This window comes from Daphnia magna, linkage group LG6 (assembly GCF_020631705.1).
Source record: "Daphnia magna isolate NIES linkage group LG6, ASM2063170v1.1, whole genome shotgun sequence".
Classification (NCBI taxonomy): Eukaryota; Metazoa; Arthropoda; class Branchiopoda; order Diplostraca; family Daphniidae; genus Daphnia; species Daphnia magna.
In genome coordinates, this window is record NC_059187.1 from 2162780 (window position 1) to 2174260 (window position 11481).

General features: G+C 42.1%; 4 protein-coding genes across 6 annotated transcripts; 2 read left to right on the forward strand and 2 right to left on the reverse strand.

The window, feature by feature from the left end:
• Nucleotides 1-500: 500 nt before the first annotated feature.
• LOC116925417 (scoloptoxin SSD14) lies at nucleotides 501-3857 on the reverse strand. The gene is made up of 13 exons (XM_045175227.1): nucleotides 3640-3857; nucleotides 3407-3502; nucleotides 3278-3337; nucleotides 3007-3203; nucleotides 2718-2938; nucleotides 2435-2627; nucleotides 2163-2360; nucleotides 1885-2102; nucleotides 1771-1802; nucleotides 1514-1704; nucleotides 1166-1409; nucleotides 983-1096; nucleotides 501-922 (listed from the first exon to the last, which is right to left on the reverse strand). Exons 1-13 carry the CDS (start codon nucleotides 3775-3777, stop codon nucleotides 752-754), a joined length of 2073 nt encoding a protein of 690 aa, XP_045031162.1. The 5' UTR covers nucleotides 3778-3857; the 3' UTR covers nucleotides 501-751.
• Nucleotides 3858-5669: 1812 nt separating this feature from the next.
• Nucleotides 5670-7286, forward strand: LOC116925450 (cytochrome c oxidase assembly factor 7 homolog). The gene is made up of 3 exons (XM_032932163.2): nucleotides 5670-5829; nucleotides 6347-6518; nucleotides 6677-7286. The coding sequence occupies exons 2-3, from the start codon at nucleotides 6437-6439 to the stop codon at nucleotides 7243-7245; spliced, it is 651 nt and encodes a 216-aa protein (XP_032788054.2). The 5' UTR covers nucleotides 5670-5829; nucleotides 6347-6436; the 3' UTR covers nucleotides 7246-7286.
• Nucleotides 7287-7378: 92 nt separating this feature from the next.
• LOC123466309 (cytochrome c oxidase assembly factor 7 homolog) lies at nucleotides 7379-8268 on the forward strand. The gene is made up of 2 exons (XM_045175232.1): nucleotides 7379-7500; nucleotides 7572-8268. The coding sequence occupies exons 1-2, from the start codon at nucleotides 7476-7478 to the stop codon at nucleotides 8168-8170; spliced, it is 624 nt and encodes a 207-aa protein (XP_045031167.1). The 5' UTR covers nucleotides 7379-7475; the 3' UTR covers nucleotides 8171-8268.
• LOC116925422 (G-protein coupled receptor Mth2) lies at nucleotides 8077-11309 on the reverse strand. 3 transcript variants are annotated; one of them, XM_045175229.1, is made up of 10 exons: nucleotides 11101-11309; nucleotides 10901-11033; nucleotides 10723-10842; nucleotides 9703-10532; nucleotides 9499-9634; nucleotides 9244-9430; nucleotides 8984-9183; nucleotides 8761-8902; nucleotides 8307-8687; nucleotides 8077-8201 (listed from the first exon to the last, which is right to left on the reverse strand). In XM_045175229.1, exons 4-9 carry the CDS (start codon nucleotides 10498-10500, stop codon nucleotides 8345-8347), a joined length of 1806 nt encoding a protein of 601 aa, XP_045031164.1. In that variant the 5' UTR covers nucleotides 10501-10532; nucleotides 10723-10842; nucleotides 10901-11033; nucleotides 11101-11309; the 3' UTR covers nucleotides 8077-8201; nucleotides 8307-8344. The 3 variants fall into 3 exon arrangements, with proteins under 3 accessions (XP_045031164.1, XP_032788012.2, XP_032788014.2); XM_032932121.2 differs by lacking the exon at nucleotides 8077-8201 and having other exon boundaries at nucleotides 8251-8687; XM_032932123.2 differs by lacking the exon at nucleotides 8077-8201 and having other exon boundaries at nucleotides 8251-8687; nucleotides 10652-10842.
• Between the last annotated feature and the right edge of the window lie 172 nt (nucleotides 11310-11481).

An 11481-nucleotide genomic window follows, 5' to 3' on the forward strand; every position in this document is an offset into this window, starting at 1 on the left:
ACGTGTCCGTGCCCTCGTAAAGCTTGTGCCCCGTCATGTTCTCTTTTTGCCAACGTGAATCATCACCATCTAGCGCCAGTTCATTCAACCATCGGTCGTGTAACATCGTGACCACGTTACCATCTTTTGTTTTCAATGGCTCTTCGCGGTTAAGGTAAACATCATTGCCAACGCATAAATAACGAGCAATGTCAAGAGTGAAAACACGAATACATTCAACACATCATTGATCGACCCAGAGAAGGCCATCAATATTTATTTTAAAGAAAAAAAAGACTCTTGGCTGCAAGGGTTTATTCAGTGCGTGTATATATTATATAGTCCGAAAGATTGTGTTGTATGTGCGTATTCAAATTTGTGGATACCTTGGCACACAGGGAATATAAACACCGACATAATGGTTATACTATGCCCCGTTTGTTTTGTTATATAGCTACCGCAGCTATAATATATACTGTAAGTTAACGGAGCAACAACAAGTGAATCAAAGAAAAAATATATACATCCGCAATGGACTCTATTTTATGCTCTGCTATATATTCTAATTATTGTAAACATCAATACAATCGGCTGTTCCTTGTTTTGTTCTACTGGCAATTTTCTACGCGATTTATTGGTTGACTGGGCCCGTTTTTTGCTTTCAATCCGAAATGATTTCGTTATCGTTCGCCGCGGCTGCGTGAGTTTTTACAAACGGGGAAGTGACTAACGTCAAAAAGACTAAACACAAAAGGCCAATAAATTAAAAGGTTTAGAAAATGTCGTCGATAACGGGGTCGAGTCCTGCAACATCGCCGCCTTTGCGATAATCAGCGTTCGCATAAATGACGCCATCCGATTCGACGGAAATGGCGTAAACAGCAGAGCGAAGGACACGCTCCATCACGTTATGGCCTCTCTTTCTCAAACCCTCGACGATAGTCTAAAATGTTTCAATCAAAATGTGAACGCGCTAATTAGAATTGCTAATTATTATGTTCACCTTGGGGAAACCCGCTTCGTATTGGAAGTCCATTGGCATCAATTGATGGTGGATTCGATAACTATCGATCGCTTCTTTGATGTTATCGCCAAACCACAAATTGCGAATCAAAGTCTGTTAATTCAATTCAATTCTTAATCATTTTTGAAATCGATTGAATATTATCGGGCGTGATGTTTATACGTAAACAACGGAGGTTGTGATTCGTGTGCCACCGGCCGCTCCGATAACCGAACGCACTTTGCCCGTCTCCGAATCGACGACGATGGTGGGCGTCATGGAAGACAAGGGCCGTTTGCCCGGCCGTATGAAATTGGCCGGACTGGGCGGTACGCCGAAAAAATTGGTCGTGTTCGGCGAAGAGAAGTCATCCATCTCGTTGTTCATGATGATGCCCGTCTGTTCCGATATGAATCCAGCGCCAAAACTTGAAATGAAAATAGAGAAATTCAATTCAACAAAAGGATTTTGACGAGACGGCCGTCGTCATGGGCGAGTTATGGCCCCCTTTTTTCCTTTTTTTTTCGTTACTAGGTGTTAACGGTTGTCGTGACCGAGACAGCTAATCCGTCTCGGTCCAGCACCGAAATGTGTGACGTTCCTTTGCTGTCGGGATTGTGGATGACAGCGCCGTAGAATGCCGGGTCGTTGGAGGTGTACGAATCATTGAATTTCTCGAATGTTTCATCGGCGAATCTCTTTGACGCGAGCGTTTCAGTCAGCTGTTATGAAACGTCGAAAATTGAAACAGTCATTTGCATATGACACACACACAAGGTTTAACTGACTTGATAGACTTCAGGCACGAATCTCGGATCACCTACATATTTTTGAAAATATTAACAAAGTTAAATGAAAGCTTTTCAATTTAAATATTAGAGAGAAAATGAGATGATTTTCACCTAGTTTGGTTCGCTGAGCAAATGCATGCTTGAAGGCTTCGGTGATGCGGTGATACGTCAGCGGATCCAGTGACCGTGGCATATCTCTTTCTAGCGGCAAACGATCGTCGAGCATGTTCATTATGTAAGCGACCAAGACACCGGAACCGGGTGATGGTATCGAGTACAGCGTCAAATTATCGCTGAGATCAACGGCGACTGGTTCCATCCATTCCGTCCTAGAAAACGCAATTTTTCGCGTCCAATGAATCTGAAAAAAATTGAAAGGGCAAAAATACCGGTAATGAAGAAGGTCGTCTTTGGTGATGATTCCTCCTCTTCGTTGAATATCTTCTACCACTTTGATGCCGATGGTGCCTTTATAGAAAATATCGACACCGTGTTCAGCTATTTCTTTTAATGTCTTGGCCAGGCCGTGCATCTTTAACGTGTCTCCAACCTGGAGGACATCGCCAGTAGTTTCGTTCAAAAATATCCTGAAATAAAACGTCCCCCCCAAAATAATTTCAAGTTCAAATGAACAGCTGAAAGGCGTAAAGCTCCCGTATACCACATGGAAGGCTCTGCTTTGATAGAAACAGCTTTCAATTGCAAAACCATGGCCAGGTGACTGTTCACTTCGACTCCATTCTCAGCCAATTTGATGGCCGGCTGAACCAAACGAGACCAGGGCAATCGGCCGTACGTTTGATGAGCGTCCCAATAACCGGCCAATTCTCCAGGCACGGCCACAGCTAAACCACCTAATAATTTTTTTGTTGTTGTTCCAATACAAAAATCGAGGTTCAATGGCGAGCAAAAAAAAATAAAAAGAGAGTTGTAAATAAACTCACCAATTTGAGACAGGAAGGCGTTACTGCTGTACATGCCTTCGGTGGCGGCTAATGGCGCTGTTTCACGAGCGTCCAGGCACTTGGCCGTTTGGGTGACAGGATCGTAAACGGTCATGTGGAATCCGCCACCAATTCCGGCGCTTTGCGGGTTGACTACTCCGTTACAAAACAGGGCAGCAATGGCGGCATCCATGGCGTTGCCACCCTCGGCCATTATGTCCCTTAAAAAATACAAAATTGAACGGTCACGAAGTTTTGCGCGGCAGGTGACTTAAAAATGGCGGCTCACCTTCCAATTTCAGAGCACGGAGTGCTGTCTGAACTGATGGCGGCCGTTTTGTATTTGCCCAGTTTCGAAGGTGAGGCCGGTGTGAAAATCTTGTTCTTCTTGCCGAATTTTCTGGCCTCACCTTCCAACGAATCGTGTCCAGAAATGGCCAAAGACAAGATCGATCCCAGTAGACATTCGGATGGTTGTTCAGAATCCTGGACATAATTACGTCATTAGATATTATAGAATAGCCTTCGATATCGCATAGATCTCGAGTGCTGGTGGTTACCTGATTGTTCGATCCGAGATGGCGGTTGAGAACTGCCCAAATATCATTGGCCAAATCGGTCTGGTCATTTTGAACAAATGTAAACCGTTAACAATTTGCAAACAACAACAAAATGTGTGGGATGCGAACCTTGTTGACCACGGAAAGGTCCACCCCAGGTAGACGGTTACCAATATCCTCGACGTGAGTCTTGAGATTCCGAAGGTCGTTCCGTAGCAGTTTTACCTGTCGCATCCATTTCCCAAGTAAATAGATGAAAAACACTCAAATGATGGATGACTTTCTTTTTTTTTCAAATTCGTGTCATTTTTAAGCGACAAAAACAACAATGGCCGATTGTATGTGTCTGCAACAAAACCTACCTCGTGGATCAACAATTCCAAATCGGATTGGCCGCCATTCGATGGGTTGTTGGGCCGGGCTTGGCAGTTAATGTTCGAATGAGACAGGAGAGTGACGACAATGACAAAGGACGTTGACAATAAAGAGCAACGACTCATTTTCACGAACTTTTTCTTCCTTTTGGCTGTGGTCAGATGATAGACCAACGGCTATCTTGGCAAGAATGCTGAGCCCCTTTTCCAGGGCCGTCTCCTTTATGCATTCCGTCTCTCTTTCTTCTTCTTGCTCTGCGGATGAAATGTGCGCGCAGCAAAAAATCAAAGAAGGGCGAGGGTTCGAGAACGCATCCGTCGAAGATGTTCTCCTGTTTACCGCTGTCAAACAAAACGCGAATTTGTTGACACAAAAAAAAAAAAAGATTTTGGTCGCTCTTGCTCCGGTATGTTTATTTTCTCATTCCGGCTTCCGCCATTGGTTCCAATAGGATATTCGAGTAGCGGAAGAAAAGGAGACTTCCCCCTTTTTTTTTTTCCCCTCAGAGTTTGTTTGCTCACTTAGAATCCAGTATGGCGTCCCACTGTTTACTTCTACTGTCTTCATTATTTATTTCGACCTTCTTTTTCTTTTCTATACACTGCCCATGGAGACAGGCTTCGATAGACCAGTTCGATTTCAGCCAAGATCTTTTACATTTTGGCAAGGTTAGCGCTATTTTTCTCTCTCTCTCTCTTGCCCTCAATATAGCGGGCATTTTGCCCATTTCAGACAAACTGAGTAAACATACGTCAATGCTGCGCTTTTATTATTGCTGAGATAGACACGGGGTCCCAACCGATTTAGTTCGAACAGCCACGATTGAATAACACAATCATAAATAAAATGAGAGATGGGTATATAACAGAAAGAAGGTCTAGATTATTAGCGATGGGCGACATGCCCATTTTGTTTTTTTTCCCCGTCTTTTTACGAGCAATAAACAAGCCCGCGAGGTATTTTATGATGTGCTGTTGCGTGTCGATATGTAGGTTATTCCTATCCTGGAACTATTGCGCTTCGTTGTGTCGGATAGCAGGAGGCGTTCACCCGCGCATGCTCATTTGGACGAACGACAACGACCTCCATTATTTAAAAATAGCTCCTTATTTAGTAGATGATTGTTCAGCGAATAACTCTTTTCTTCTTCTTCTTCTTACTCGATTTTGTCTGTTGCTGAGGCAACGCAGATCAGACGTTTTGGACGACTGCCATCGGCCAATACAGTAATCATAGATTGGCAATCGGTCGATAAAACGGGATTGTGCTGACTACATCATTATAGATTTCTTACTGTTAATATTATACGGTCGATGAAAATAACGTTTCTTTTCAAGTCTCGGTTGAATAATCAAACGGAAAATGAGTCGTTATGTAGTGTTGTATTTCGACGTCGGTGCCAAAACACAATTGTATAATTTGAATTCTTGAATTAATATCTATTAGACCCGAAAAAAAAAGCAGCCGAATTTGGAAGCGTTTTTCCACTCATTGATTAAATTTGAATATTAAATAGCTGTGCATGAAACAGATGCTGACATCTATTTATATTAATTATAATTGTAAATAGCTTTTTTAATTTTTATTTGCGTGTTTACTTGAGGGTCGACGAACTCATTTAAATCACATTGCTGTTATTTCAACACTAAATAAAAAAACAACTCTCTTTTAATGAATCACTTTTGAATAATTCTCTTTCTGTATTGTGTTATTTTATTTATTTTTTAAATAGAAACCTTGTCGGTGTTTGCATCTAAACTCGTTTTCTGCTTCTTTCATTTTGAATCCTTTTCCTTATCCGGATTTGACCATTGTTTTAATGAATCACCATTAGTGATTGTGTCCTTGGCCTTTGCCAGCGACAACGCCCTCACAACGTGAAAATCAACTGTACATTTTTTCTTAAATCATAAGGGATAAAAAAAAAATTAAAGTCGAATTATTTATTTATTTTTTAATCTTTCATTTTGATTTCACTGGCAACCTCGGACCTTTTTGTTATTGAAAGAGATTTATGAGAAAAGAAAAAGCATTTTCTTCCCCTCACCTTTTCAGAGTGCAGGTGTGCACGGGTGTTGCACAGTGTCGATCAGTAAAACTGTAATTATCGTTCGGCTCACGTGTTTCCAGCGTGGCATCAATACATCACGCTCAACGACTCCCTTTTACCTCGATTGGTACGTGATTGATACGTCTTATTCTTTCTCGATATGAAATGCTAATGACTTTGTATGTTTGCGTCTGTGTGTATATATTTTTTTTTCTTCTTTTTTGTGTGTGAAAATGGAGAAAAATCCTCCCCCCTCTCTAAACCATTCAATAATCAAAGGATCATTGACAGCACGACCCCTTTCCCCCTTATTGTACTATTATTCCCCCTCCGCCCCCCCGTGTTATGTCTACCTGTGTATGTCTCTGATTTTCTAACGTACCTTTCAACCTTGCCTAAGGCCATCCACCTTTTTTTTTTCTTCTTTATTTCTTTTGCCTTCACTTTCACACAATTGATCGGTGCTGGTGAATCCATACACGTTGATCGATCGTTTTTCCGTTTAACGCTTTTTTAGAAGGAGGCGCATTGAACTGGCAACAAGTTAACGCATTTTTCGCCAAAAACGAACATCGTCGTTTTTACAGAACCGCCTTTTTTTTCTTTTGCGTCATTCTGTTTTTCATTGACGTTCTTTTTTTCAGGTGAAAACGAAACAGCCCATCAACAACAAAAGAGTCATCAACCAAAGTAGTGGGAGGGTGAATAAGAAAAACGGGACAAAACATATTGAAATGGCAATGAACTTAAAAGAGGAAGCCACCAAACTGGAAACTCAGTTGGAAACGAGTTGTTTTCAACTTAAACTTTCCGAAGGTGAGCAAGTCCCTGCTTTCGTCATCCACAAACAGCTAGTAAAGAACATGAAAGAAATTTTAAAAAGGTGTTTTTAAGAAAAGCGAAATTGATGGACGAATCCAGTGGACGAGAACATTTTGAAAACCGAATGTTTTTTGTGTATTCACTTGTAACAGAATGCCACCTTCTCGGCAAATTCTTGCAAGTCGTTAAAAGTAACAACTCACGGGCAGCCGCCGTCTACAGGTCCAACTGCAAGGATGGCCAGCACGCGGCCAGTTGCTACCAGTTGGGCCAGCTTTACCACTCCGATGTCCAATTGGCGAATCATCGTGCGGCTTTCGCGAGCAATCGAAGAGGTTGTCAACTTGGTAGCGCCAAATGTTGCCTCGATGCCGGTATGGCTAAATTATCTGACCCGCAGGACGACGGATGCGTCGGACAGGATTTTCCGCAAGCCGTCGACTACTTGAAACGAGCCTGTCAACTCGGCTCTGGATTTGCATGCTATTTACTTGCCGGTGTTTACATAACCGGCATTCCGGGATTAGTCGATCGCGACTTATCTCTCGCTTTCAAGTTCGATTTTGAAGCGTGTAAACAACTCGATTTCCCGTTGGCTTGCGCCAACCTCAACGGAGCATTGAGCAATGCGGGAGCGACGCCCGCGCCATCTATCGGTGTATTATGGAGAATAGCTCATTTTAAGAGCTTGTATGGTGTTACATCATCCGAATCGAAATAGCTTTTTATCAGAGTTGGCAAATACAAAGCTTCGGATATTCATTTGTTTTACCACGATATCATTGACATTTTCCATTCAAGGAGTTTGTAAGCTAAAAATGGCTCATACCGGCTGTTGTTATTTTTGGATGCAGGTGGCTAAAAAGAGTTTGGAGCCATGGCGTGGGATCTTAGCGACAAGGAGGAAAGGAAGACTCTAATGAAACAATTAGGATTTGAATACCGAGAGAAATGTCTGCGACAAAAAACCCTAAAGGTATTGCATCTGCTTTTACTCTATCTTTTAAGATTAGCGTTCTTCATTGTCTCTTTTTTTCCCCCAAACAGATTGTCATTATCTGGCCCACTTTTTGGAAACAGTGAACAAAGACGTAGCCAAAGCTGCGACCTTATTGCGGAAGACGTGCGACGACCACAAATATGGCGATAGCTGTCATAAATTCGCCAGTCTTGTACGAAGTGGAATTGCAGGCATCGACCCGATCGTGAGCGTTGATTACGATCGCAAGGGATGCGATTACGGCCACGCGAAATCCTGTTTTCACGCAGCAATGGCTATTGTTTCGGATGCTTATGATGGTGGACCAATATTGAGCAAGAAAGTCGAACCCAACGACCCTTTGGAGGTCGTCAACTTACTCGATCGGGGATGCGATCTCGGCTGCGATAACAGCTGTTACCTGGCCGGCGGATTGTATCTGGTTGGAGTGCCTGGCATCCTGGAAAAGAATGTATCCGTCACGTACAGGTACGATTTAAAAGCGTGCCAGTTAGGCAATCAGATCGCTTGCGCCAACCTCAGAGGCGCCCTACCCGTAGAATGTCCAGGTCACGACAATCCAATGTCGAATGGATTTCTTATCAGGCGATTGCAGTTGAAGATTCGTAACGAACGGTTAAGGAGAGAATATTCAAACTCCTTGTAAGGCGGGTAAGACAATTCAAATTTGTGTGACACTAAAGGAAATAATTATTTAACATATTGTTACACAACCACAATAAAAACTGGGGTTTTTCAGATCGATTATATTTTTTCAAGTTTGACACTTTCTTTTTTTTTACCTTATGGATGTCGGACAAATTGAAAAAGGTTCTTCATTCTATTTACGCGATCGTGATGATATGCTTTTAATTAAATCGGTGTGGAGGAGGTCCCTGGAACTGACGTTAGTCGAAAGGGTCGGCACGGTACTGCACCGATTGTTTGCGTTTGCGCTCTGGGGTAGAATGCGTTCCAATCGTTCCAGGCATGGACATTTCTGTTTAAACAAACGCCAAACGTTTGGTTTACAGACGAAAATGGCAAAAGTCAAGACGCTGGATAGCGTTTCGATGACGTCGATGGCGTACGCTGCCTCGTTTAGACAGCCGATTGTGTAAGCGATAAACTCGGCCAGCCAAGAGACGATTTTCAGAACAAACAGACCGAAAATGACACGCAAACTGTTGCACAATGTGTAAAGATGTCGTAATTAACATTAGATTTCGTGTGGGGGAAAACGTAACAAGCACAAACCGGTATTTCTCGCGGGCGTGGCGATTGCCTGCGCCGATTCCAGCTCGACGAAGGAGGACGCTTGTCAAAACGAAAAAGATGATGTCGACAAGTATCAAGATGCAAACCGGACCGTACACGTAAGCGAACATGGCTCCATAACCTATAAAAGAAACCACGTCAATTTTTCATTGTCAACTGTTCAAACTATTTAAAACATAAAGCCGTTGTCTTTGAATTTTACTCGAAAACCAGCAAGCGTCCTCGCCAAATTCTGGTCTGATGATCGATTCTGATGCCGAAATTTTGTAATAATCCAGGACCTGTCCAATTATGACGATGATTGCAGCCAGTCCCCACGAATAGAGCGAATAAGCAACAAAGGGTTTGCCCAGCTGATTTTGACGAATCGCCTGGTTGACGGAACTGCACGGTTGCATGGATCTGCATGTATTAAATGGTATTATATTACTCCAGAATTGATGGTATTAAACGTTGTCAAACCTTAGAGTCCACCAGATGTCGAAACAAACGACATTCAGCCAGGTGTAGGTAGAAATGTAAGAGAAGTGAATGAGAATGGCCATTGCTCTACAAGCAATTGTCGATCTAGTTGTGCCTACTAGTTGTAGAGTGCCGAAAATCAGGTAGGCACCAGCCCGAGATACAACATAGCACATGATGACCACACCTGTTGAATAAATTTAGGAAAGCATGTTTTAGATCTTGGCATTTTCGTTGATGGATGTGTTTAATGACCGTGGATATTTCGAATTTCAGGTATTAGGGCGTAGACAGCAAATGTGGCGACCAAAAAGAATGACGAGATGAACAAGAAGATTGGATATGCCGAATTTGTTTCATCTTTAACGCAGACCAGGGCGTGTTCACCAGACTGTGGATACAATTAAGTTAACACAACTCATTAATCGACTAAAAAAGAGATTAAAAAAAAAGTCTTACTGTTCCATCGACATCCACGAAATGATCTATACAATATTCGTCAGTGATGAGGCCATCGTTTTTGGGGGCTCCGGAGCAACGATAAGTTGAAAAAAAGTCCAGTAAACCATTGGGTTGTATTATATAATCACTTGTATCCAGCAGTTTGTGCTTGTAACCATCCCGGCATTGCGGAGCTACTCCATCTCGAATGAAAAGATTTTCAGTTTTGATGTGGAGAGGATATCCTGTGCTATTGTACAGGGTCACGTTAAAATTGCTCGAATGGTTAATGCAACGCGTCGAAGAAATATCGAATGCGGTGTAATTTGGGCAGCATTTTCGTATGCAAACGTCTGTGCGATTGCATGGATCTTTGACGCAATAGCGAGCCACCAGCCGCCCGGAAGGAAACGTTTCTTGTATGCAAAATTCGCTGGCTAGGTAAGTCAAGTGTTCCGCCAGACTAAAAATGGAACCGTCCTCATAGAATTTGAAATCTGGGCTACTCATTCCGACGTATCCAACAGGGCAACGTTTCAACTGATGAGTCATTTGAAAGCTGTCAGTTCCAACGTGAACAGGAGCCGGTTCATAACTTCTTCCTACGGAGTAAACGGGTGGGGCTTCGGATAATTTTGAATGGGTTACAGTTCCTTTCCAGTCACGACAGACGTCCAATTCGGCCATGTAAGCTTGATGATTGAAACAACATTTCGTCAGCGGTGTTTTAGAATGGATGGCCGCTACTGTGCCGGACACAAACATCCATAATGTTATCAAGACGAGGAAAAATGTGTGGGACACAGAATGGCACATTTTTTTAATCTTCCCTGGATTTGAACACAATCCTAAAATGAATAAAACATTTTTTGTTTGTAAATATAATAATGATAGATGAAATGATAAACCCTTATCAGATTTTGCTGTTACAACTCCAGAAAACAAATTTAGAAAATGTAAGAATTACCGTTTGTACCGCCGAAAATCAACGAAATGTGTAATATCTTTAGCTTTAGTCATACGTAAAGTCTGACGTACCATTCGCGTGTGTGTTAGTCTTGGGAAACTGCTGCCAAACTCCCGCATACAACTTGGGAGGCTTGACGTGATACACTGATCAATCTCTCTAAAACTGGGTGACGCGAAGAGTACTGCATCCTATTCGATAACAGAAAATTTTAACATACATAGTTATGTTTTCGGTAAAACCGCATACACCGTTTTGTTTCCACACGTCCGGATGTGACCCACAATTCAGTTTCGTTATCCTCTACGCCATTACAAGCCACAATCCCCAAAAAGGTCAAAAAATTTCTATGCCGATAAATTGGGATATCTTGTGACCGTGGCTGGAAAAACAATAGACAAGTCATGCATTGAAACTCACGATCCAGCTGAACGATATCGGCAGTTTACCTTCCAATGTGTGGCATGTAAAGAATGGAGGATTTTATTCCAACTTTTCTTTGACCTTTTTCATTTTTTATTACGCTATTAGAACAACGACGTCCAAATTATGTAGATGGCATCAACGTTACTTCAAATAACAAATAATCTTTTTTAATGCTTTAGCAAACAGTGGAATTCAGAGAAGAGAATGGAAATTAGGGACTCCCTCAAGTTTATATTTTTAAATGTCTCTTTCGGCAATGTGTGCGCAAGTACGCAATATGGCCGCCACCGAATGGGAACCATTAGGTCTAAGTCGAACATCCCTAAATACCCTTTAGGGAGAAAAACAAATTTCTTTTGCAATGAAATATGCAGTTAACCATCAGAAGAATTTAGTTTTTGAGA

Coding starts and splice junctions, on each gene's coding strand:
- LOC116925417 (XM_045175227.1), bottom strand. CDS start 3,777: ATGAGTCGTTGCTCTTTATTGTCAACGTCCTTTGTCATTGTCGTCACT. Junction 2,361..2,434: donor AAAGCAGAGCCTTCCATGTG/GTATACGGGAGC, acceptor GTTTTATTTCAG/GATATTTTTGAACGAAACTA. Junction 1,097..1,165: donor TCACAACCTCCGTTGTTTAC/GTATAAACATCA, acceptor TTGAATTAACAG/ACTTTGATTCGCAATTTGTG.
- LOC116925450 (XM_032932163.2), top strand. CDS start 6,437: ATGGCAATGAACTTAAAAGAGGAAGCCACCAAACTGGAAACTCAGTTG. Junction 6,519..6,676: donor TCAACTTAAACTTTCCGAAG/GTGAGCAAGTCC, acceptor CACTTGTAACAG/AATGCCACCTTCTCGGCAAA.
- LOC123466309 (XM_045175232.1), top strand. CDS start 7,476: ATGTCTGCGACAAAAAACCCTAAAG. Junction 7,501..7,571: donor TGCGACAAAAAACCCTAAAG/GTATTGCATCTG, acceptor TCCCCCAAACAG/ATTGTCATTATCTGGCCCAC.
- LOC116925422 (XM_045175229.1), bottom strand. CDS start 10,500: ATGTGCCATTCTGTGTCCCACACATTTTTCCTCGTCTTGATAACATTA. Junction 9,431..9,498: donor TGAAATTCGAAATATCCACG/GTCATTAAACAC, acceptor TTTATTCAACAG/GTGTGGTCATCATGTGCTAT. Junction 8,688..8,760: donor CACGCCCGCGAGAAATACCG/GTTTGTGCTTGT, acceptor ATTGTGCAACAG/TTTGCGTGTCATTTTCGGTC.